The 27923-nt window shown below is 36.1% G+C and overlaps 1 protein-coding gene across 1 annotated transcript; it reads left to right on the forward strand.

Moving 5' to 3' along the window:
- Positions 1–226: 226 nt before the first annotated feature.
- On the forward strand, positions 227–27228 carry LOC121313356 (lysophospholipid acyltransferase 1-like). The gene is made up of 14 exons (XM_041245776.1): positions 227–327; positions 488–625; positions 8410–8555; positions 9391–9468; positions 11144–11239; positions 16150–16205; positions 17059–17113; positions 17553–17736; positions 20251–20443; positions 20720–20823; positions 20988–21052; positions 23698–23830; positions 24478–24629; positions 25582–27228. Exons 2-14 carry the CDS (start codon positions 533–535, stop codon positions 25715–25717), a joined length of 1491 nt encoding a protein of 496 aa, XP_041101710.1. The 5' UTR covers positions 227–327; positions 488–532; the 3' UTR covers positions 25718–27228.
- Positions 27229–27923: the final 695 nt, after the last annotated feature.

The following is a 27923-nucleotide window of genomic DNA, read 5'->3' on the forward strand; positions in this document are numbered from 1 at the left end:
ATTATATACAGACAACGTTTTCTTCAAGTTAACGTGCATTAGTATCACGTTCCAAATCACACAAGTTTAAAGTCGTCTATTTCTGCCCGACAAAAATCATTGTTGTGCATGCTTCGAGTCTTACAGAATCAGTTAATGTGCAAACTCACTGCCACTCCCTCCCTCGCTTGTTCATTCCCGCCTCCTCATTAGGAGCCTAGCCATGGTGTCGATAACAGAAGGCATTATTATAACATTAGACTGACAGAAAGCTTTTTTCATTGTGACAACTACCAGCGCTGAGTTGAATGTACCGTAATCAAACTTGTGTGCAAGCTACTGTCGACGGTAAGCCGTTGCGGATTCTGTTCGATTAGTGAAAAGTACAGAAGAAAGTCTGAGGCGGACAGACTAAGGAATATCATTTACTTTAACCTGTTTTTTTTTATTGTATTATTCTTACTAAAGTGGAGTATTTATATGTATATTTTTCTACTTACTTCTGCAGATGTTAGGCTGCTAACTAAGAGAAGTTGGACGTCCAAAATGCAGGATGGCAGAACAACCCAACAACATTCCATTCAGAACGACAGGTTCTAAGTTATTACATCCAGTCAGTGAGCTATTGGGAGTTCCATTGGACCAGGTAGGAACTGCAAGCAACGCATGGGATGTACAGTAATTACATGTCTAGCCTACATAGCAACTGCGAGAAGAACTGACGATCCTGTTAAGCTGAAACTATGAATACAAATGTATGATTGTTTTTTTTTTGTTTGTTTGTTTTTGTTGTTTTTTTCAACTTTAGTGATGTGTTCGGGAGCTATTTTTTTGCTTGTTTGTTTCAAATACAATACTGTTATCACAAGTCGTTTCGTTAGACACGTGTGTGCTATGAATAAATAGTACCACCAACTAAATTAAAGAGTACTGTATTTTCCACCTTGAAATCAACTGTATAGCTCAGAGCTTTATTTATTTGTTTAAAAAATGTATTACATTGTCACACGTTGTAGAGTGGACACACACACGCACACACACACACACACACACACACACACACACACACACACACACACACACACACACATATATATATATATATATATATATATATATATATATATATAGATATATATATATATATACCCCACTTGAATAATTTGTATACAAAATTTGTGTTAATGTAAAAGTTATAATATTGGCAAATATGTCGACATTTACCAAGTAAAGCGATCAATGTCAGAAATAAAATGATAACGCTTTACCTTGGAAAGTTAAACCGGTGCACTGTTAGAAAGTGGTACATCGTCAGAATATGATAGGCACAGCAAAATGTGGCCAGTGTAATGTCAAAAAATGGTATGTTGTCAGATTTTGGTACACGTGCAATTAATTGCGATCTAATGGGTGTTTTCCTATTGTCAAACGGAGGTACATTTGCTATTATGTTATATATTGTATTTTTTTTATTTTTTTTGCAAACTTAAACTGGAAACAGACAATCAATTTAAATAAAAAGTTAAAAAAAAAATTATTCACAATGAATAAAATAAAATGAGAATCCCACTCGCAAAGTTGCACAAATAAAAAAAAAATGTACAAGACCCAATGTATTGCATATTATAAATATTCGCATAATTCTTAATGGTGGAAAAATATGATTAATTACATTAAAGATGATGTAAAAGACTGAAAAATATGATAAATTCAATAAAAAAAATGGACAGCATAACGTTCCAGATTTGATTGGGTGTTTCCCTGCTTTGTAAGTGGAAGTTGTTTAAGCATGCGCAAGCTACTCTGGTATATCACAAGAATAACCAAATGCCCTTGGCTAATGAATGAATGTCTTTCTGAAATCAAATCAAATCAAAGTCAAATTAAAGTTTATATATATAGCACACTTCATACAGGTGTATCTCAAAGCACTTTACAGGACAAAAACAGTCAAATTTATAAAATAAAAAAAACAAACACAGTTTAAGAAATATATAATGTACACACTAACTAAAATATATATATATATATATATATATATATATATATATATATATATATATATATGTTTTTTTTTTACATTTTGTTGTGTCAGTGCCTCAGAGCATGCATTTAAATGAATTTTTTTCCACTTATCTACACACCATACTCCACACTGTTAAGGGTAAAAAAGTTTTTATTGGGAAAAAAAAAATACAAAACTGATATATTAAAAATACAAAACTGAAAGATCATAATTGGATAAGTCTCCACCCCCATGAGTTAATACTTGATGGAAGCTCCTTTGGCTGAAATTACAGCTGTAAGTCTGTTGGGATAGGTCTATACCAACTTTGCACAACAGATTTAGCAATATTTGACCATTCTTCTTTACAAAATTGTTGAAGCTCTGTCAAGTTCCTTGGGGAGAGTTGATGGACAGCAATCTTCAAGTCATGCCACAAATTTTTGATTGGATTTAGGTCGGGGTTCTGACTGGGCCACTCAAGGACATTTACCTTTTTGTTCCTTAGCCACTCCAGTGTAGCTTTGGCTGTGTGCTTTGGGTCGGTGTCATGCTGAAAGGTGAACTTCCGTCCCAGCAGCAGGTTTTCCTCAAGGGCTTCTCTACTTTGCTCCATTCATTTTCCCTTCTATCCTGACAAATGCCCCAGTCCCTGCCGATGAGAAACATCCCCATAACATGATGCTGCCACCACCATGCTTCACAGTAGGGATGGTGTTCTTTGGGTGATGCACTGTGTTGGGTTTGCCCCAAACACAACGCTTTGCATTTAGGTCAAAATGTTCCATTTTAGTTTCATCAGACCACAAAACTTTTTGCCACATGGCTACAGAATCTCCTGAGTGTTTTTTTTTTATACTTCAAATGGGATTCAAGGTGGGCTTTCTTGTGTAATGGCTTCCTTCTTGCCACCCTACCATATAGGCCAGATTTGTGGCGTGTTTGGGATATTGTTGTCACATGCACACTTTGACCAGTCTTGGCCATACAAGCCTGTAGCTCTCGCAAAGTTGCCATTGACCTCTTGATAGCCCCGCTGATCAGTTTCCTCCCTGCTCGGACATCCAGTTTGGAGGGACGGCCTGATCTAGGCAGGGTCTTGTTGGTGCAGTACACCTTCCACTTCTTAATAATCATCTTGACTATGCTCCAAGGGATATTCAAGGCCTGTAATATTTTTTTTATACCCATCCCCTGATCTGTGCCTTTCAACAACTTTGTCCTGGAGTTCTTTTGAAAGCACCTTGGTGCTCATGGTTGAGTCTTTGCTTTGAAATGCACAACCCAGCAGAGGGAACCTACAGGAACTGCTGAATTTATCCTGAAATCATGTTTAACATAGGTGGAGGCCACCTAACTTGGTGTGTGATTTTGAAGACGATTGGTTACGCCTGAGCTAATTTAGGGTTGCTATTACAAGGGGGGTGGACACATATCCAACCAAGCTATTTCAGTTTTTATTTTTAATTTTCTACAAATTTCTAGAATATTTTTTTCACTTGGAAGTTGTTGGGCAGGATGTGGAGATTAATTTTTGTTTTTTTTAATGCATTTTAATTCCTGGCTATAGGGCAACAAAAGGTGAAAATTTTAAAAAGGGGTTGTAGACTATCTATAGGCACTGTATATATAATGCAGATAAAATACAAACAGATACAGCAATACAAACTAAAACAGATAAAACCGGTAAAACTTACCCAGATTCAAACTTTTACCGTAACATATATATTAATTGTATTAGAATACATTCATATAAATGAAAGCCGAGTAATGGTATTACTAAAGTAGCCATACTCTGAAAACTCAACACACCTGTTTTCCTTACACGGAATGCATGCTAAAGGTTATCTCCAGTAGTTTTGTTGTGAGGGACGCAAGTAACAATTAAAGCACGTTTCCTTGGTTTTGGAGGTCATATCTTTAACTTTTCTCTTACTTGAACGCTGGCTGCCTGCCTAGACAAATCTAATTTAAGCAAACGTACAAGTACAAGGTCCTTTTGTTGTTTTTTTGTTAATGTCATTTGTATTTTTTCATTTGTTTCTATGTGAATAACCACATGTGAAACAAATAAACTAGGACAATACATTAATTTACTGGAAAAAAACAAAAAAAACAAAAAAACAAAAACAAAAACAAAAAAACATTGTTCCCCTTAACTACAGAGCATAATACAAGTATTAGCAGACATTCCCAAAGTTTATGGCGTAGAGGGCCGCATAGCAAGGCTACTGTGGGACCGTGGGCCACAATGTGACCAAATTGCATGGATTGCAAATTTCAAGTACCTTTTTCAAGTGCATTTATTTGTGTTGCAGCCATTTCAATATTTCAGCTTAATAAATTACAAACTTAATACATGTAAACTAACCAAGGAGGGAGGAGACAGAGCCTTTCCCCTCCTCTGAGGAGATGCTGGACTGGATGTCGGACCCAGAGTGGAACGGGGAGTACCTTCCACTGGTTGTTGACCTGCTGTGGGCCAGAGATGGGGAATGTTGGGAACGCTGGGAACAACATTTCTACCCAGTGCCCTTCGTGAACCCGGCAGCCGTGGTGATTAACCACTTGGCTGCCGATATGGGACTGCCCCAGCAGGTTGCATTCCAAGTGGGAGGAGCCAAGCTTACTTGCATCCTTATTGGTCTGAAGGGAGACGACTTGCAGCTCCCATCTCCACCAGAAGAGGAAGAATGCCTGCTGGTTTTGCCTCCAGAGCCAGAGGGAGAGGTCCCACAGCTGTCTCCAGAGCAGGAGGGAGAGCCTCACCAGTCCTTTGCAAGTGAGGGAGAGCCGCACCAGTCACCTGCAAGTGAGGCAGAGCCGCACCATCCCCTGCAAGTGAGGGAGAGCCACACCAGTCCCCTGTAAGTGAGGGAGAGCTGCACCAGTCCCCTGTAACAAGGGTACACTTCACGCCGCTCCCACCTCCGCCGCCAGGAGACTACACGCCACTCCCACCTCTGTTGCCAGGAGACTACACGCCTCTGTCAGCTCCATCAGCAGGAGCTGCCTCTGCCTCCGCCACCTCCACCGCCAGGAGCAGAGCAGCAGAAGCTGCCTCTGCCACCTTCACCACCTGGAGCAGAGCAGCAGGAACTGCCTCTGCTTCCTCCACCGCCAGGAGCAGAGCAGCAGGAGCTGTCTCTGCCTCCGCCACCTCCACCAGCAGAGGGTGAATGCCTGCTGGGTCCCCGTCCACCAGCAGAGGATGAATACCTGCTGGTATCACTTCCCCCACCAGCAGAGGATGAATGCCTGCTGGTATCACTTCCTCCACGATCACAAGGAGAGGAGCTGGAGCTGCCTCTGCCTCCATCACCATCAGGGGGAGAGGAGCAGGAGCTGCCTCTCCCTTCACCAGTAGGACCAGGAATAGATGCTGGCGGTCCTCAGCAGCCCTTGCATAGGCTGCTGAGGGAAGCACGGGGAGGAACCGCCCAGCCGCAATGGCCGAGAAGGGGGCCAACACCTGCACCCAAGCTTGTCCTGACTTCCTGCCTTGCTTCGCTCAAGGATGCCTGACTCGCTTCGCCCAAAGATGCCTGTCTCGCTTCGCCCAAGGATGCCTACCTTGCTTCGCCCAAGGATGCCTGCTCCTCATCGCCTGGGGTTGCCTGCCGCTCCGCATCGCTTGGGGTTGCCTGCTGCTCCGCATCGACTGGGGTTGCCAGCCGCTCCGCATCGCCTGGGGTCGCTGGAACTGCTTCGCTAGGGGTCTCAGTCAGCTCTGCTTGGCCGCAGGGGTCAATGTGGCCGGATCCCCACCAGAGGGAGCTGCCGGCTATGAAAAAGGGGGGAGGGGTCAGGAGACCACCTTCCCCTGCAGCAGTTTCGCTGCCGGAGATCTTGGGGGGGGGGGGGGGGGTCTGGATACCACCAACCCCAGCAGCTTTTCCACTGCTGGACTTGCCCCGGCTGAAGGAGTCAGTCTGGGAGCTGTCAGCATGTTTGCTGACAGCCGCACCATTGGCAGCATTTCCGCTGCCAGTGGTACAGTGGGAGGAGAGATTCGCCCCACTGTCAACACGTCTGCTGACAGCATGGTCAATAACAGCCTGGCTACTGGCAACATTGCCGCCCATAAACCCCTTAAAGTCCCTGTTTTTGGCCCAGGACTTTGAGCGAGACTTTTGGGATTTTAAGGGGGGAGGTGGCCATTGCGGCCATGTGTACTTTGCACAAGGGGGTGTATATATGGGAAAGTGCCCCTGTGTGTATTTTGTGTTGTATGTTGTGTGTTAATGTTGGTGTGTAGTCATTGGTACACGGGATATAAACGGGTCTGTGTAACATGAGTATTTAAAATGTATATTTGTATTTAAGCACGAAGATTGCACAGCACTTCGCATTCAAATAAAATGTGATAATATGTGGTCACAGGGAATTATACTTTATTAATTCACGTGCAGTTGTACCGCGACTCCAATTGAATGATTGATTAGCAATCGAGTCTTGGTACAGCTGCATAAAAGCTGCATGTTTTCACTCACTCGGGGTTGTGTGTTGTTTGAGTGGAGAATGGGATTGGAGATGGAGGTAATTGTAATAATAATAATAATAAGGTAAAATAGAAGCTCACCATGTTTTGTCTGTATAGTCCGTTTTGTTTGTCTTTTTGTTTTGGCTATGAATGCCATGTCCTGTGTCTTGTTTGTCTTACAACCGTTTATTTTCTGTCTGTTCATTATTAAATGCTGAGCGAGACCATTCGCTCAGCTTCACCAAACTCCACCTCTGTTGTTTATTTCCTGGTTCCTGGTTTCTGGTCTGACGTCCCCACTACAGCAGTCTTTGTTACAGCTACCTATTGACTGTTGTACTGTTTATACTGTACATCTGGGACGCTTGAAAGACCTTTTTCTTTAAAGCTAGAACTAGTGGGGAATGTACAGCGATTGAGACCTTTGGGCCTTTTTTATTCCTTTTTGGGTATGTTATGATACCTTTACAATTGATCCTACTGCTTCGAGTATTGTTAATGGTGAGACATTATTATAAATAAACCTGAAATTTTGAAATGCAAAACTGTATATGGGATTTAACAGTGAAATTCTGGGATAGAATTTACTGAAAAGTTCAAAGTTAATAAAATGTCTCCATGTTCTTAGAAATATGCTTCATTGGCCTAGTAGGCCTACTGTGCACCCTTTCCACTCAACAGCTGAGTAGAACTTTCAAACCTGTTAGTTTCAGGGCTGTAGTAAAGATCCGTAGAGCTGGTAGAAACTGGTGACAATAAGGGGCATATTGTGGGAAAAGAAAACCAGCATTGTTGCAGGAGGAGCATCCTCCTTAGAGTTTTTTTTTTTCCCTCTCTTGGAGAATACTCAAGTAAATGTTCAGAAATGCAGTGCATAGTTGATTTATGACATATATGAGATAAAAAAAAATTAAAACGAGTTGGCAACATATTTAAAATATTACTTTGCAACATGGGCAACACGGGACACAGCAATTGCAACGGAATGCATTTCGTTGTAAATTCTGTAAACTTTGCAGGGTGTTCTGTAACACCTAAGCATACAATGAATGTTAAAGCAAGTTGCTTCAATAACTTAGTAACAAATATTACTTTAATAGCCTCTTACTAATCTGTAGCTATTTTTTGCCACATCAGCACATGGATATGTGGTTGACAGCAGATTAACTTGTGACTGTTTCATGGCCAATATTTTGACTTGCCAATATCTCTACACTCATACAGAACACTCAATTAGGTAGTTCATTTATTGAAGAGAGATAATTGTGTAAAAATGGTTTCTTTCTGAGTCATACAATTTATAATTAGCATTAAACCTGGGGCTCTGTGTGGATATATTTGGAGACGGACAGCTCATGATCTTGGGTTCAGAAGTAATCAAATCAAAAGTAAGATACATTGGTTTATGTATCAGATCAGATTGTGTGTCTTCACACTTATTTTTTTCATCATTAACTTATTTTTATCCTATACATCATACAGCTATTAATGGTTGCGGTGTATTTGAACAGCGGTTACTAAGGATATGTATCATTGTTAAGATGATTTTGAAACTGTAGTATAAACTAAAATATGTCACATGAAGGTGTTTAAACAAATCACAGGACAGATTTTAAAACAGGTTTTAAATTTTGTGTGCAACTGTATTTGGATTAACCTTGGTATGTTAAATCAGATTCAGCAAAGGTTTGTATAGGATTATAGCTTAATTTCTTAATTTCTGGGTTCCTCGATATATACATACCTTCCCACCCCCCCCCCCCCAAAAAAATGCTATAGAACATCTGTGAATCTAGCCATTACCCGAGGAACAAAAACATAAGATTCACTCACACTATTATTCAATAGATATGATTATTAAATCACAGTCATTAAATACAGTCTTACTGTTGCTGTTTATTCAATGCTATTCAGACGGACCTTGCTTTATTTTCACTTTTAGGTGAATTTCCTCGCTTGTCAGCTGTGTGCGCTTCTAGCTGCTTTTTGGTTTCGCCTATATCTCAGTCCAAATAAAGCCAGCATAACCATCCGTCATGCCGTCGCCACTCTCCTTGGAGCATATTTTGCCATATTCTGCTTTGGTTGGTAAGTACAGTGCATTGGTTCTTTTTTGGTACTATAGTTGTCACATTAATATCACAGTTACGTACTATATATTATTTTTTGTTAAAATGGAGAAAACCATTTACTTAAAGTTCGAGGGAAGTACTGATAACTTCATTTTATTCTAAACTTGGCTTGAACAAATCAACCACACAATTCAGCACAAGTGTTAGTCACTGCTTAAATCCTAGGACATTAGCCTGTTTTTTGGCAATGGTTTTGAAGGGAAAGTTGAAAAAACTAATTTGCAGTGACATGCGTGTGGGAATAAATTTGCAGTACTAGGCTAATATTTTTACTCTCAAAGACTCCGGCTACAGCCCTTGTGAAATAAGGAAAACACAGTCTTGTGTCTCCACAATTAGACTCATCTGACAATGTTTTGATGTATTTTATAAAAACACGTGGTTGTGGATCAGTTCAGTTGTTGCAAAATGAACAGGGTACTTTCCAATAGCCTCACATACAGTATTACTAGGTTCGGTTATCCGTATTCATTACATGTTACATTTTCACATGTTGTGTGTTTAAAAAAACAGACAAACGGGAGAGGGGGCAGGGGGCTATAAACCCACTTTAGCATCACTCCTATGTTCAAGTTTCTGTTGCCCATTATGATACAACTTTTTGATATAATGCAGAGGGAAAAACTATTTGCATATAAGTGTGGAATATACTGTGGGTATTTATAATTAGCCTAATCGTGTTTGAAAAATAATGTTGAACATAGCAATATGTTCAATGTGTATTTAAGTACTTTCATGCATTTTAATGAAATATGTAAAACCTCACATTAATTAACCTTTTTCCTCTCCAGGTATTCTTTACATATTTTCACAATGGTGTCCATTTGCTACTGCATCATGCTTAAAGCAAGCAACCGAAACCTACACAGGTAACTAACTGAATTTCTTGACATTAAACCGAAAGAAGCTCAAGGTTCAATGGTTGAATTTAGAATGCCTTTATATAATATTGGCATTCGAGGTAGAGTTTAAATTTTTAGATAGAGCAGGTCTTGTATTTGATCTCATTAGGAAGAAGAGGTAATAAAGTGAGACCTCAGCTCAACTTATTTAACTTGACTGTGGTGAATTCTTTTTACCTCAGGAAATAAGACTAGGTTATTCCTGTAAATTTTTAGCTGGGCCACTGACCAAATTACTTTAGCAGCTATAAAAGTATAGCACGGCAAATATTTGCTTAACAGTGATGCTGCCACTACAGTGCCAGTTTATTTTGATTTCATCAACATTTTTTTTTTTTAATCTGGCCAGTAGCTTGGACATTTCTGATATCAGCTTTTAACCTTTAAAAATGCAAAATCATGTACAGAGAGGTTTTGTATAATACATGAAAGTACTTTTAATTTCTTTCACAATCATATCCACAGACAAACCAGTTATTTAGCCTCATAATAAAAACATGTGGTCATAATCTTATGTATTACTTTACTTTAGACAAGGCTTAATTGTGTCAGTACTGAATGTTTGCGTTTTTAGATTGCAGTTTGCACATATCTGTTTAATAACCCTATACCTTGCAGGGATAAGACACAGCTGTTTTACTGCACTGGGGATCCCCCTGAATTTTACACAGCCTATTTTTAGTGGGAATCCCAGGAGATAGTTTGTTTTTTGAGTAAAGGTTGGCTACATCCAGGATGATTCTCCAGTACTGTAAAATGTTCTAATAACAGCTGTTTCTTATCGTATCTATATTTAGTAACTGTGGGAATAAATTATATGTTACTGAATTGGATGGACTGTGTGAAATGTTTGTGAAAAACACTGTTATTCTTTTTGTTTAAGTATTTTAAGTGTTCATATATATATATATTTATATATATATATATATAATATATATATATATATATATATATATATTTTATTTTATTCTACACAAGACTAGAATTAAAATATATTGCTTTAAAGAAGCTCTTAGTACAATTGTCTAGAGCTTGCAGGAGCTTGTGTAACAAATACAGAATCAAATTATGTTTAATAATTAGTTCTGTAGGTAGAATTAAAATACCTTGCATTTTAAACCAAATTCTTTATTTTTCTCATATGCCAAATCAGCTGCATGTTTTTTTTTAAGAAAATGCATTTGACAAGAGAAACATTTCACTAATGTACATTATTCTACTAAATACAGTTAAATCTGTAACAAAAATAATATATAGCTAGATTCATTATATATGTTTAAAAAAAATATTTTTTTTCGAATCTAAAGTACAGTATAATAGAATAAAGACTGGCAGATATAGCTGGATGAGACAGATTTGTATATATGGTATCACAAACTGGCAGTGATGACTACCAATGGAGGATTATGGACTATGAGTTGAATAGCGACAACTCATATTTTGATGGTACCATGAATTTTTAAATACACTAAAATAAAGTATTAGTCTAAGTTAAAGCGTGGTTACTTCTGCTATATTTATTTCAATGTGAATACATTTGGTATGATAAAGCACAGTCTTTGAAATATTAAAATCACATTGATTGATTTAGCTAGCACTGAGGCATATTTTAAAATATTTATGCATCTATTTTTATATCCAGGTACTCGCTGATTGTTGCAATGGGGTATCTCATACTATGCCAAGTTAGCAGAGTGTACATATTTAACTATGGGCTCCTGTCAACTGATTTCTCAGGGTGAGTTTGGAGATATTTTTTTCTTCCAGATTGAATATTAGTGTCTGTTTAACTATCTGTTCTGTGCCCTTCCTTTTACATCACTCTAATGGAATCTCAACACATAAAAAAATGCACAGGTTACTTGAAATTAAATGGTATTAAAAAGATATTAAAACGTGCACTTCAGAAGTCTTCAGTTTGTTTGTTTTTTTACATTATATATATATATAATATATATATATATATATATATATATATATATATATATATATATATATCTATATATATATTATATATGAATCCTTTTCTACTTAAGATAACCATTTTTATTATTTTTATTGGACTTACAAAGATGAATTCTCATTTTTTAAAAATAATAAAAATAAAATAAAATGTAAATTGCAAAAAATTTTTTGGGGCTTTTATCATTTTTTTTTTACGTGTACCCTTAGTATATATAATATATATATATAATAGATTAATCGGACCATCTTGATATACTGATTTTAGATTATATATATATTTAATGCTAATTACCGATTAATAGATTAATCGGACCATTTAATCAAGAGTTTTTATTTTTATTTATTTAATCGTGCAGTTTTATTTTTGTTTATCAAAATAAAATCAACCAATAGAAGATCTGCATTTTCTCCGCGGCAGTCCAGTCATAAGTGTGTGGAGGCGGGACATAAACAGTGAAGGTCTTTAGTGAGTTTAACCAGTGGGAGAGTCAAAGATCTTCCCTTTGTTATGCCGGTGTCCAATCATGAGTGAGCTGAGGCAAGACATAATTGGGAGTTTAACCAATGAGAAAGTCAAAGATCTGCCCTTGTTTTACAGCTGTCCAATCATTAGTGAGCAGATGTGGGACATAAATATGCTAGGGTAGGGTAGGGTGTGTAAGCATAGCTGAATAAAAAAAAAAAATGCTGAATTTCATGCAAAATATTGCTTATCTAGAGACAGTTATTGAGAATTATATTGAGAACTTCAAAGTTATATTTCAGATTGCTTTTTCCAAATTAAAAAAAGAAAATGTCATAAGACAATGGAGACAATGTAATCGATTTGGTTACGATTACATTTTCAAGAACTTTCTCTGACAAAATGGAGGTATACACTAGAAATACCTGAACTGATGAAGGCACCAATTCTTCAAATAGAGGTAATTATGTGGAATTACTTTCTCTGATTTCTGACTATGACAGCATGTTAATCATCACAGTACTCCGGGTACCAGTAACAAGATTCCGGCTGAATCTCTTCCGTGCCTCAGGTTCTGCTAGATGCAGAAGTACAGGAGGAAGTCAAGTATGTAGCTATGGAAACAACCAAAGTTCTGTGAAAATGTGTTACATTTACTAAAATAAAAAAATAAATGAAAGGACAATTTGGCATCTTTCCTGTAACTTGATGTTAAACTGCCACATGGGTAATGTCAGTCTGCATAGTGGCAAGCACATTGTACATTGCTTGTCAATCAAAAGGGATTGCCATGTAATCATATAACCACTAGAAGCATACATAGGCATAATGGTTTTGATAATACAACACACAAGTAAAGTATTGGAATGAATAAATGCTGTGCAGTTTTTTATTTAATATACATTTTTAATTATACCCCAGGGAATTCATGCAGAAAAACGAGAAGTTACGTGAGCTTATTTTACCATACAGTATTATAAGCAACATTTCGAATGAAAAATATGAAAATGCCATTTTAAATATAGATTTGCCCTTATTGTTCATGTTCACATATTTCTCATTATTTCACTAGGGTGTCGCTATGTAAACATTTTATAAAATGTATTTGACAGGTGGATATGAAACACATTGATTGCCAGATCCTTTTTTTAACATTACATTTATAACATAAAAATGGCTTTGGGAGCTACTTTAAAAGCCAAGGTTAAGATTAGGAATTAAGCAGCTAGTTATGCAGTTAAATAAATAAACAAATAAAATCAATAAGCGTCAGAAACGACTTTGTTTTCTGTCTAGTTGATTTGGGGGCTTTTTAATAAATGTTTATTTTATTCCTTAATACTTTGACATGTTTCTCCTCCTTTATGCTAAGTGGATTGCAGTGGTGAGTGGTTGTTATTTTCCAGTTATTACTGAGTGGAGTATTTGATCAAGTATAGTAACTAATGTAATGTAATATACATGATCAGTGATGATATGTGAATCATACCTGTAAAAGCACTGTGTTTTTGTTTTTCTGTAGGTTGCATTATGTTTCTGTTACTTTAACATCATGTATTTGGCTGCTAAAAAGCTTAGACCAGGGAAACCTGCAATTATATGCACCACCTGTGCCCTGCAAGGATTATTGGTTTGGTCCAGGGAAGACATCAGCAAAAAAAAGGCTGTACAAAAACCAATGCTAAAATACGCTAACCTTTTTAGTGCCTATGACAGAGGTCTTGTCATAATATAGGTCTAAACATAAATGCTGTAACAGTGTGCAACCTACAAATGTAATACTGTCTAGTGCACAGCAGTGTATTGCCAGGAAACTTGCTCCAAAGTGGCAGATCACTAGATAGTCTCTTATCTCTATAGATTCTTTGGTTGATCTGAGCTATGTTGCATATATGTATGGCATTCCCTCCTGATCATATAACTGCAGCTTGTTCCATTATGTAAAGAAGAAAAAATGACCACACCCTTATGAACACAAGAACTGTGATTACATTATCAGTGCAGTTTGCGCCTTGCCTTCAGTCCAAAGTTTGTTGGCAATGTACTAAACTGATAAGAGACATTTTTTGTCCATAGTAAATCCCCTCCCCATGTGCATGACTATTATTGTCTTTAAATCAGTAACAACTCTTTTAAAATCTGTTTTTCAGTTTCTCCTTATTCTAATTTCCCATCTGTTTATTTGAAATATGTTGTAAGTGCAACTAAATCTCAAATACCTTGATTGGCAGCATCTCGGTTTTCATAGAATGAAGCGTGAATGCATTACTAATTGGAAATCAAAAGAATATTATAGGGCAGTAAACTTTCAGGTCTGTTTCAAGGAATGTTTTTTGATTAAGTAAATCAGTTTGCAGTTCATTAAACCCTTTACTAATGTTCACAAAGGTAATTCTCATTTTTCAAAGCAATACAAGGGTTTAAAAACAACGCTTAACTTAAACAATCATTAAAAATTAAAAGCAAACAAACAAACAAAAAAAAAAACACTGAAGTGTGGAAGGGCCTTTGGGGCTATGTTTTCAAACCGTTTCCTCCAGTCTTTATTTAACGCCTACTTTTTTTTTTTAAAAGAGAAAATAATAATAATGTTAATGTTACAAAATCAGAAACAAACACCCCCTGAAAGCTTAAGAGAACTTGGATTACATTATTTAGTTTAAAAAACATAGGACTCCCCCTAGTGTACAGGATATAACAGCACAACAGTTTAGTTAATTGAGTCACTGCACTGCCACAACCCTCCAGATGACTCGCTAGATTGAATTCCATTACCTCCAGTACCTCCTGTTTATACATTGAGGTAGTTCACATACCTCGTTTAGCATCTAAGGGAACATTAAGTGGTCCAAGATTTTCTGCTAATCCCAATCTGTGAAACTTTAAATTAAAGATTAAGGTAATATCAATCTTAAATTAAAATTAATTCTAGATACATCTGCCTGTATTTTTGCAGATTTAGCAAACTTGCTAAATTCCAACCACTATAAATCCAACTACAGTATTTGGCAGTTTCCAAAAGAGCCAATTATTCACTGCAGCTTCCAGTCCAGTTTGATCAATGCTTAAAGGGACTACACCAACCCAATTTAAAATAATGCAGTTTGCAGCGTCATTCTAATTTATATAATCACGTATACCCTAAAATAGTAAAAACTAAGAAAAAGTGTGTCATTGCAGGTAATTGTCATCTTTTTAAATATTTTAAATGTTTGTTGCTCATAAAAAAAGATCTTTATTAAGCCCAACACTGTTTTTTTTTTTTGTTTTTTTTTTTTGTAATATTATACCGATGTAATGTTCATTATTTTAGGGTAGTATCAAATTGTGTTTTTTGTCCATGTTAAATTGGCAGAATCACTAGAGTAACTTTTAATGTAAAGGTGGTATTTCATATTACAGGAGTGCATTTATTATTTTGTGTGACACAGTGAAATAGTTTTGTGTGGTTTACTTTCTGAATAGAGAATCAAGTACAGATATGCATAGTATTATAAAATAAGAATTACAAAGTTTGATACATTTAGCCAGTACTTACAGACGTCAGTATAAATCATGTAGTACCAAATGACTAGGCTGAATTAAAATAGCTACTGTTCTCTGTGTACCACATCAGAATGGGCTATTCATTTTGTTATCTGGATTTATTTTTTATTTCATTTTGTTTTGCTTGTCTGCAAGAATGTCTAAATGAAAATACTGTACTTTCAGTTTGGTTAGGCTTTATGTTTTAGTGTAGTGGTAATGGTGCGGTCTATGAAAAAACAACCTTAACATATGCTATTATTCTAAATATATTTATAAATGGGGCTGCAGCAACAGCGCCCTCTGGTGTCTTTAGCCTCAGTAGCTCTTCTGGTCAAAGTTCCCATTACATCACCTTTGTTTACAAATAAGCCCTCTTCATGATAATAGAGTTGCAAATTATAAATATTTTAGTAATTTTTTTCATAAAAATTTCTTCTATTAGTTTTAATTTAAATGTAACTTACAGGTAATACTGTACATTGGTATTTCCCAAAGAATCTGGTTTTGTTACCATTCTTCCTTTGTAATCCAGAACTACTGGATTCATGCAAATTGGAATACCTCAAAGAAAGTGTACTTCAAATTTGTGATAAATAATTTATAAAATTTTATAAATATATATTATATATATATATATATATATATATATATATATATATATATATATATATGTATTATATTTATCATTACAGACCACTGATGATAATTACGCAGAAGATTACTACTGTAGCCTTTCAGGTGCATGACGGTAAGAGAAGTTAAAATCAAACATAAATATAATGGAACGGAACCCAGAATATTACAAAATCTATGTAATAAACCATGTAATAACAAGTTGTATTTGTAATTTATAAGCAAAAAACTATTTGCTGGCAGATCCACCAGTCTTACTGCTCATATGTAATTGCTATATTCTGAATAATGATTTTTTTTTCATCTCCCAAACAACTTTATTCACTATATACAATTCACAAAGTGTTAACTGCATAGAGGTGTCTCTTCTATGTCATTTTCTAAAGGTAAACCATGCTAGAGATTTGCGAAATACACTTTCAGTCAGTACTAAATGTTCTGGGTTTAAAAGCTGGCTCTTGATTAGATCTATAGGGGATTTACATATTTTTAAATTACAAAGTGTGCTCTTGGGTAGCAGTAATCCAAATCAAATGTTTTTTCTAACTTTTCTTACGTGAATCTATCTTATTTATGGCAACTGATTGTGTGCAGTATTCAAAAAGGCACATACTGTAATATTTTTTTTTCTCCTCAATGTTATTCAAATGTGTCTGTGTTACTGTAAAAGCCAAGTGCAGCTGTATGTCATCGTCAATGTATGTGCGAACACTCAGACACAAATGGCCTCCTGCACATAATTTCCAGGGTTAAACATTTGACTGGTTGATTCACTGCATTTATTCTAAACATGTTTGAGGATTGAGATTATACTGTACAGCTTGTTTCCTGGAGAAAGTTTAAATCAGAAGCAATTTTACAGACTTGAATGCTTTACATTCAGTATTACACAGCATTTGCATCTTAGAAACAGGTTTAAATTAATTTCATGTCTTGGATTTAATAGTGTCATCCTTAATTTCTGCTAGGTTTATATAGGAAAGATGAAGAACTCACCTCTGAGCAGCAACGCTTAGCTGTAAAGTAAGTGTCATCTGAATTTGATTAACTTTTATAAAAATTTATTACAAGAAGTTATTCCACATTCTGATTTATGGAGAGTTTTTCCAGAAATGTATGAAAACAACGTAAACTGGATTTCACTGGATTTATTGGCCATTTGTAACTGGCAAGTCTAGATAGCGACAGATATAGATATAGATATACAACCAGAGATGGATTAAGAAGCAAATGTACTGTACATGGTTCTTATTTCCAAGATTATAATTGTCACACAGCAGAGGAAACATTTCTTCTTCATTTACTTTAGAAATAAAACTTTATGTAATATAGGTCGTAACACTCATAATAAATATTCATTAAATAATTGTAGGATTTAGTCTTTTTTTTTGTAGTTTTTTTAAATCATATTTATCAAGTTTTTTTTTTCCTATATGGTAATTCTAAATTCTAAATTTTTCAGAGCAAGGCCTACACTTTTGGAGTACCTGAGTTACAACCTCAATTTCTTGAGCATCTTGGCTGGACCTTGCAGTAATTACAAAGACTACATTGCCTTCATTGAAGGCAGGCACATAGCTATGAAACTTCTAGAAAGAAACTGGAAGTCCAATGGCTACAACCGGCTTCCTGAACCTTCTCCTACGGTACGTGCTGTTTTTGATTTAATGCACTGCTCAGATCTTTAAAAAACAATGAATCTCCTCTAAAGCTAAAAGGCAAGTACATAGATCAAAAAGAACCACTTATTCTAGTGTACAGAACCATTTTATAACTTTCTTACCATATGTTATTTATAGTATCATAATCTATGGATCAATGGAGGAAGCTGTCGGGCAATCCATCTGTATGTGACACTTACATTTTTGCATATATACAAGGAGGATGCAGGTCATGGAGATCACAGACTGGATCAGTTCTCTATGCACTTTTGGTTAAGCAAATAACACCTATGAGACAGTACAGCTGGCTAATGTATCGTTGCAGCCCAGTAACCCAGATAATGGACATAACATCCTCTCTACTGTAAACAGTAGATGTCACATTCAAAGTTTATTTTATTTGTGTTCGCATTGCAGCTCCACCTTAATACTCTGCCCATGTCTGTCTTTTATGCATGCCTGTTCTTTTGGTACACTTTCACAGTGGAACCTTTTTGCAAGCAATACAAAATGGCAACATATAGGCCCTATGGTAAATGGGATGTGCAGCACCGTCTCTGGGGCCATTGGTCATTGGGTTGACATACAGGTTAACAGAGTACAGTTCCTGACACTGCATAACCTAATGTCTTCTTTGAAACACACCTTTCTTTGTTGTATTCAACTTAATTACAGGCTAACTTCATTATAATGAACCCCCATGGGACCTGGAGAAATGTTCGTTATATCAGGGTGTTCACTGTAATAGGGTTTGGCATTTTTCTGTATCACAATAATAACAAAACGGCAAATTTAAATTGAACATCAATATATAGTACTTTTATGAAGATTCCTTCACATTGATCAACATTTAAACAGTATTGTGACAAGGTACTTGTGTCACATGTGTGGGTAACCACATTTGATCAAACATAACAGCTCCAAAAAGCACACAAAACAAACCCGTTTCCACATTTAAATTACACCAACACTAATTTCCCCCTGCGCAGGGCAATCGCAGGGACACACTTGACACTGCAGAAAGTTCAGTGTCAGTCAGTACTGAGATCGTTGCATCCAGGTCGATCCTGTATGTGATCGTTCTAATAGGGCTAATTTGCATTGAAAAAAATGGTTCTTGCTGTTGGGATCATTAAAAACGGGTGTTCGTTATAAGAAGGGTTCATTATAGTGAAGTTAGCCTGTATTTACATGACACTCTAAGCCAAATCCAAGACTTAATGCAAACCATCCTTTGCTTGGAGAGATACAGATACACAGGGTTAGAAACTAACGCTCGTCCGTTCGCCTGAGATGAATAAAAACTGATGAGGTAGTTAATGTCTTGTGTCTCAGAAGGCTGGTGGGTGAGTGCTTAAAAAAAGTGTAGAGATATACTTTCACGTTCACAGGTTTGCGTTTTAAATAAATAAATAAATAAATAAATGTATATATGCTATGGGCAAACCCAGAAACTGGGCAATTCGCAAGTCCGAAATGCATCACAAAGATCTTTCTTTCCGGGTTTTGCATGGGCAGATCTAGGAGTGCCCAATAATGCCCGGTCAAAGTCTGAAATGAATCTCAAAGATCTTTCATTTTATGTTTCCAGGGGACACAGACAGAGCTATGATTGAAGAGCTTGTTTGATCCGCCTGCCTGAGTAGCGTCCGTCACTCACTCATCTCATTCATAAAAACTACACAGGAAGTCCAGTTTCCGAAAATAGGCATATATTTAAAAATTGATTTTTCTTGACGACATGACTATATAAAATATAATATATATATATATATATATATATATATATATATCTATATATGATATTATATATATATACATATATGACAATTTATTTTAAGCAAATTATTAAAATCTAGATATATACTACATACTTAACTTACATTCTCAATCACTCCGTGAAAGCCTGAAATAAGTTCAATGTTTATTATTTTGAGGTTTGAGTAATTCGCAAATTGCCCGCATTTCAGGGTTTGCCTGTAACATATACGTGCTATTGCCCAGTTAACCAGAATGGCAACTGTTAAATATTTGTTGGTTATCTCGGTCGGTTCTACAGATAGTTCCATTACTGAGGCAGTGTGGGGAAGGCAGATGAGAAACCCAATCAATGAATCTGGGAATCAGCAGTAATGTTTAATGTTTTAATACAATAAAAAAATCTAAATTTAGAAGTGTTCACTTTTTAGGAAAATAAAATGTAAGCCTAACATTTTAGGGACTCCAACAGCTGATTCTGACTCAGGAACTTCACATCAGGACTAGTAAGTTTACCTAAGGACTAGCATGTTTCAAAAGGTTAGTTTCTAACCCTAGATACAGGTATAGGCCTATCTGTAATGCAACTTTACTTATTTTAAAAAATAGCAGTGTTTTAGATAAACTTTAAGACATTGAACATCTAGTTTCTAAAACTTCTGGTTGAAAAGTTGGTCAAATAATCGTATATGTTTCTGTTATATGTGTAATAACCTTTTTTTTTTGTTTGTTTTTTTGCAGGGAGCTATCGTTTATAAACTATTTATTACCACTGGGTCATTAATTTTGTTCCTGAGTTTTACCAGAGCGTTCCCTATTATTTACATTGCTGATGATAAGTTTATTAAAGAAACATCATTTTTAGCAAGACTGAGTTACGCCTACATTGCAATGCAAGCCGCAAGACCAAAGTATTACTTTGCATGGACTTTGGGTAAGAGTCATATTTTAGTTCATGCTTTTTAATGTTTTTTTTTTTTTTTTATTTCACTCCAATGGTATCACAATGCAGATACATTATACCCTGTTAGTACTAGTGTGCTACCATCAGGGCATATTTGTTCAACATCCATTGTGTTGCCATGGCTGGTAATGGAATGGTCTACTGGTTCTTCAGATGAGATTCCAAAGGTATTTTTTGACTTTTCTGTAGGGATAAAACAAGTATACACTTTCAGATGATCTTATGTATTTTTTCCCCCCTAATCAGCTGATGCTATTAACAATGCAGCTGGCTATGGATTCAGTGGCATTGATGCAAAAGGCAATTTCCACTGGGACCTCGTTTCAAACCTGAACATCTGGAATATTGAGGTGAGGTGCTAAAAAAATAAAAAAATGGGACATACAATGGGACATACCAGATACAACAATAGTGTTGGTGGACAAGCCATAATGGCAAAAAGAAAAAAAAAGTGTATTTTGTCATTAAAACATACTCTTGTTAACCATACTTTGTTTTATTTTTTTTGTCTTAGACAGCAACAAGTTTTAAAATGTATATTGACAGCTGGAATATTCAGACAGCAGCATGGTTGAAGCGGTAAGTAAAGCGAACACCTTTATTTCAACATATCATTATAAAAACGTAGGCACGGTGCTTTCTTCTGTGTACATTTTAGGACCTAACCTTAAGAAATACTGAAATTTACACAAACTCAATTCCTAATTAAAAAATAAAAAAGGTTGCCAGTACTTTTAATCCCCAACATGTTTCACATCTTTTAAGAGGTAGATAAAAACAAACAATTCACAAACTGTGTTTGTTTTTGCGTACAAGGTACCTATACTGAAGAACAGCTCCATGTGAGTAGTAGATTTCTTTTTGTATTGAGTTACTATTTTGAGTATTGAAGACACCCACAACGTAACATCGTCCACCACTGGGATACTGAAGCCTGGAGGCTACCACACCACACATGGAATTCTGAGCAAACCGCATAAAGGTCTTTTCACACTGAGCGCGTCACGTCAAAGCGCCAGCGTCCAGTGTATTTTGAAGCCGTCAAGTTGCTTTCACACCAAAGGCATTCAAATAATTTGAATATTCAGTTCGTTCAGTTCTGATGTAAAAAGGAAGCGATGGAACCGGAAGCCACACTGCAAAATTTTGTATAGTGGGAACTATTGCATCCCACAGAAACTTTGTATCCATGTGAACAGGCTGACGTCACTGGCAAGCTGTTTCTACCAGGAAGAGACCCAAATTCAAGAAAGCTGCAGGTTTAAACGCAAATGTGCACTTTTAATTATAAATAATAAAACAAACAAACAAAACACTGGAACAAAAACAAAACAAAACAAACAAGTTAACAAAAACAATATACAGCCACGTCGCGATTTACGCGTTTTTTGCTATAACACAGACGTTGTATTTATACAATTTTTTAATATACGCAGATGTTTGTTTGGAATTACGCGGTTTGCGCGCCACGCAGTCTGTAACCTAGTAACCCCCACCTCGCCAATACCACTAGCACCAGCACCAGCAAGCCAACCCAGCCAGCGTACTGTATAAGTACTGTAGCAAAAATTTTCATTTAAAAATTATTTTCTTATTTTAGATAGGCTTTCTAATGTCTTTATTATTGTCAGTAACAAATAAACACAGTTTAAAAAAAAACACAGTGAAGGAAATAGATGTACGAATGTGTTTTGAGGCAGTGTTTCCCCTAACCCCTAACATTTCCTTTATTTCTTCTGAGGAAATTAAGTTTGATTTACACATTTTTGAATTATGCTCTCATTTTCAAGAACGCATCTACTGTGTAAATCGAGAAGTGGTTGTATACCATTTTAAAGACCAAGCTGACGCTTTCAACACGTCATGGCTTCACAAACACCCCTATACCCCAACGATCAGTATTTATATGTTTACTCACAGCACACAAAACCCTCACCTTCACCAACATGAATTCTCACATCACTAATTCTCACTAACACCCATGAACACCTATTTTATACCCCTGTGGCTAGACCCATATTTGATCATTTAAACATTTATTCAATTGCCAGTTCCAGCCACATTTTCACGTGTGTTTGCAGGGAAGATTTTAATTCCTTCCCTGCCACCCAAGACTCCCTACACCACACGCACCAACACTCTGGCAGGGTTTTCATCTTGTCATGCTGTCACACACCTGCACTAATACTAATACACAATACATTTAAATAATAACAATAATAATACCAATAATACAAAAATAATACAAATAAACACAGGGGCGGGATGTACCCTGTCACAATCCATTGGCAACAAAAACTAGTGCTGCATAAAATCACAAAATAATTATATTAAGTGTAGGAGAGACTAGAGACTTGCATGACATTGGCATTGGGGAGCTTGATGTTCATTTAGCCAACTTTGTATTCTGCATAAAAAAAAAAAAAAAAAAAAAAACATGACAGGACTGAATGTGTCAGGAACCGTGAGAGGTTTCCTTGAAGAGAACTATTTAATTTCAAAAGCACTGCCTCCTCAAGGAAAATACAAGTTTTCCAAATATATTGGTGGTATTTTGCTCGGGTTCAAATGTAAATTGGACAACAAAAAGCTCAATTTAACCATATTTGTATTTTTCATGAAATACCAAATATATGTTCAAACAGAAGTCGCAGTTAATGTTACTGATACTTAAGCCCTGCAGGGGGAGAGAGGACACAGTAAGGGAGGTGTTAAATAATTTCAAATTGCAAACTCATTACAGGAATGACAAAAGTACATGGAACGCATCTGAGCATGTTTTACACTGGTGCGTGGCCATAACCTAAAGATTATGGTAAACAAATACACAACACCATAGTATAGTTACATAGTTGGTTATCACTCTGGCACTTTAGAAATGTGTGCATTGTTGCCTGTGTGCTGTTTAGTTGAGTATCACAGTAACATAGTTGGCTATATTAACAAAGCATTTACCACGCACCAACAAACCCTAACTGAGCAAAAGACAAACTGTTAACATCAAACAAAAAACTTTAGTGCATGTCAAAAGTATTAAAATATTTTAATATCAACATTTAGTTTTATTTTTAGAAAAAAAAAAATCAAACAACAAGGTGGTAGATAGTTTGTATGGCTCAGGATAAAAGAAATAAGATAAAAACACTTTGATAACATTGATATGCAGGAGATACAATTAATAGCCATTGAGAAGCTGTTTCTAATTCTGACCTTTTCCTTTTCAGAGTGTGTTATGACCGGTCTCCGCATTCCCGTACAGTTTTAACCTTTTTCCTTTCAGCTGTATGGCATGGGGTGTATCCAGGATATTACTTCACATTCATCACTGCAGTTCCCATTACCCTTGCAGCAAGAGCAGTAAGTCCCTCTCATGTTTGCTTCAACTTGGCACAGTACAATGACCGGCCAAAAATTGAGTGACCCTCTTCTGAAGTCCACAGTGTGTAGCTCCCGGTGTTTTTCTTGGACCTGTTGGTCAATGTAGACACTTTGTTGAGGGACAAGCTGGACACACTATTACTGTCCTTGTAAAGTTACAGAGATCTTTCAGCTTTCCCATGATTGTGTAAGAGTTGTTCAGCAACAATCTATGTTGGTTATGTGACCATATATAATTCCACCTATTACAAGGTAATTTTCTGGCCAGTCAGTGTACTGGTATATTCAGTCCAAAACTCACATTCATTTCTGAGAACTTTCTGTACTTTAAGTAGTCTGTTGAATTGTGATGGAAACTAAAGCACACAATAGAATCTCAAGAATCTTTATGTCACAGCTATGTAGTTTTCATTTTCTTCTAGTTGAATCCGTCCTGAGTTGTATTATTCTATCAAGACCATATAAACTCCCAAAGCTGTAATAATCACAGCCTGTAAAACTTCAAAATAGGAACTTAAAGTTTTTAAAGATGCATTTGCATGAAAATCATATTCTTAGGCTATTTTCTCTTGGAATCTTCTAATACAGCATTTCATAAAATTATTTTGTTCTCTCTGTTCTCTCAGATGCGAAACAACTTTAGGCATCACTTTCTTACCTCAAGGACAAAGAAGATTGTTTATGATATAATCACGTGGGCTGTTACTCAGCTTTCAATCTGCTACACTGTTGGACCATTTCTGCTTCTTGCAGTGGAGCCAACTTTTAAGTTTTACAAGTAAGTTAATATTTTAATTGTTCCATAGAAACTGTTTTTTTAGTTTGTTTTATAACATTTCTAAAAATGTTTTTGTGAAAGGTAAGGGATGATACAACTAGCTAATTCAAGGCAGGAGTGAGTGGGGCTACAGTATGTGAGCTTCCCCATAAAGCTTACCAATGCACAGCAATGCTGATCTGGTCTACCATTTTTCTGCTGGAATGCAATAACCTGCTGTGTTGTTCTTTACCCAGCCACCTTTATATTGAATTTAATTTGAAAAATTAAAAAGTACCTGGCTTGTCCCGACTCTGCTAGCCCCACCTGCTCTAGATGTATAGGCAACGAGAAGGCGGAGTGGAAAGGTAACCTTGTCACATGATTGTAATGGAGTTAGGAAGGATGTCAGTCTCAGCACTGACAGACACATGACCTGTACAAACTATTCAGCTCTAAGACAGGTAAAAGCACAGTACTGGAGCAACAGAACCACTTGGAATGATTGCAGACAAAATAAAATAGTAAGGGATCTATAAAATAACAATGACAATGACACTCTTTAAAGTTCCTCTGAAATGTACTGTAATAAAGCCTCCACTTTATGCACATTATTCATATTATACTTTTCTGGTTTTATGAGTAATGGGCTGGATTTGAGAAATAACAATAAAGACAAACTGTATGCAACTACCATTTTAGCAGTATTACATAGTGATGGTGCAACCTCAGAGAACAAACATATACAGGTTTGCCAACAGGAAGCTTTTGAAAAGTCAAATATGTTTTATGTTGTAGAATTAAATTAGACATTTAACATACATTTACTTCAAACCCCAGAATGTAAGACTGGCATATATAATGGCAATACACTCCAGGCAAAATTATTGGATTGATTTTATTTGCTTCATATCATTCAAGGTGCTTGAATAAGAAAAAGTCTGTTTCAATTTTGTATTTATTTCTTTTTCAGATCAATGTACTTTTATTTTCATATTCTTAGTATTCTTGTGCTGCTGGTTCTACCGATAAAACCAAACAGTGTTAAATCACAAGTCCACACCTCCAACAACAACAAACAAAATCGATACATCAGAGCATTAAACTGACTGGAAAGAATGTTGCTGAAAATCTTGTTTAGGTAAACCCAAGGAACATTTGAAAAATTGCATTAAACTAAGGTGGGGATTGAAGCTTTGGAAAGATTAAAACAAAAAAGGTTTGTATTGTATTGCAATAAGTGTATTTTTAATGATTATTCTTTAATTCACTTTTAAGACATTGAAACAAGCCAGCGATATGCATTGTTTTTACATGATCATACAAAAGTGAGACTAAATTTGCTGTACAAATGGAAACACCATGTGCACAATATGTTTATTTCTTCTGGAGGTATATGTGACTATCTGTAATTACCGCCTGTAATTCCTTCAAGGAAGGTGGCGGTATAAATCTACAGCAAAGTCTGTCCTCAAGAATAGCCCATAAAGAAACCACTTTTGAGAAACAGGATATTTTTTTATAGCCTTGAATAAGGATGCACCTTAAATTCAGGCATTAAAATAAATTCCAATTTTAAGTGACTGCTCTTAAAGATTACAGATGGTGGAGTTTCCATTTGAAAAACGAAAAGGACATGTAAATTCCACAAAAATGTGTGCTGCATATCACAAGCTTTGTCAACCCCTCCATGTGTCTGATACTGTGCATGTTTATAAAACCTAAATGTGTTTTTAGCAATATGCACTGTACCAATAAGAAGCTCAGAATTAAGAAATAAACTAGGTTGTATTTTAATATGTAAAGGATTGTCAAATTAGAGCATGTCATGAAAAAACATGACTTACGGTATTTATATCACGGGTGGACACAGCAATAACAAACGAGCTTTCAGGCCTTTTGAAATACCCTAACCAGGGATAAAGTCGAGATTCCTTCTATTACAAGTTGCACTTTCTTGTAAATGACCTGTGTTTTGCAATACCTTCACTACACTATTCCAGTTTGATTCAGTAAATCTTCTATAGGGTTGGTATTTAAATTTAATTATATTGAATCCAGTTTCCTAGACATGGCTTCTAGATATATTCCCACCTTGAAATATACAGATAAGGTCAGAAATTAGTTGCTGTGGGTGTTTATTGTAATCTAATGAGATCTCTTATATCCAGAAGGAACCAAACATGTCGTTTTCTATGTTTTTTGTTTTGGTTGATTTATCTGGCAGAAGTTTAATAATCCTGGCTGCTACGTATTTGCACATCAAGTGCTCTTTGTTATTTGTATCCATTTTCTATTTCATCTTCAACTGGAAATTGTAAAAAACGTGTAGGCGCATTTGTAACAACTAGATAATAAGGTGCTGTAAAAGCATTTTCCTGGATTACCTTGACTTTAATTTAAATTAAACCATTACAAATGTGCAAATGTTACTCAGATCCTCTCATTGTATTATCCCTGTAATGCTGAATGTTGTCATCTATGCTTTAATCTTGTGACTCAGCTTTTCTTAGCACCCCTTCAGTAATTCAGATCACATTTCAGAGAAAGTATAAAATGATTCCCATAAAGCAGGGGTCTCCAATCCTGGTCCTGAAGGGCCGGTGTCCATCCTGGTTTTTGTTCCAGCTGTACCCTAAATTACTTAACTGGGCCAATTAATTGCTTATTAGAAGCTTAATTGGTCCAATTAAGTAATTGATGGTACAGTTGGAACAAAAACTAGGAGGGACGCCCGCCCTCCAGGAACAGGATTGGCGACCCCTTCCATAAAGGACTTGCAGTAAATAACTGGCTCAAAATATTTCATTTAGATTGTTGAAAGGCTTACTAGATAAAGCTGACCTACAGAAAGATCACAAGCATGATGTGTACAATCCCTTGCTGGAATGCATATCCCTGGTGACGTGAAGTGCCCTGTAAGTCACTTGTGTCTTCTGACACACACATATTTTCAGAGATCTACCAATCCGTTTCTGATAACATTTGGATAGGATAAGCAGATGAGTAGTTCTTAAGATATCTGAAAAAAGTAAGTGTTCCATATATACATGGTATGGAAGTAGTATAGATATGTGGTTTTAAGAAAAAAAAATAGAAATAAAATACACCTCATATAGAAACTAAATTGACACTAAACTAACCAAAATAAATCATCAAGGTTGATCAGTAATATTGATGCCTATTACATATAACCAGTGAGGCTCCTTTATGAAACACTGCTAGCAGCTACTAATACAAATATATGAGATTATCTGACATGAAACCAATAGATGTACTGTATGCCCCCTAGTCCTCTTTATGTACTGTAAAGGT

The sequence above is a fragment of the Polyodon spathula genome, chromosome 3 (genome assembly GCF_017654505.1).
Source record: "Polyodon spathula isolate WHYD16114869_AA chromosome 3, ASM1765450v1, whole genome shotgun sequence".
NCBI lineage: Eukaryota > Metazoa > Chordata > Actinopteri > Acipenseriformes > Polyodontidae > Polyodon > Polyodon spathula.

What these genes read in the sequence shown, in the direction of transcription:
- LOC121313356 (XM_041245776.1), top strand. Translation starts at nt 533, where the DNA reads ATGGCAGAACAACCCAACAACATTCCATTCAGAACGACAGGTTCTAAG. An exon ending in GCCATATTCTGCTTTGGTTG is followed by an intron (nt 8,556 to 9,390) that starts GTAAGTACAGTG and finishes TTTCCTCTCCAG; the next exon opens with GTATTCTTTACATATTTTCA. An exon ending in CCAACTTTTAAGTTTTACAA is followed by an intron (nt 24,630 to 25,581) that starts GTAAGTTAATAT and finishes TTTCTTTTTCAG; the next exon opens with ATCAATGTACTTTTATTTTC.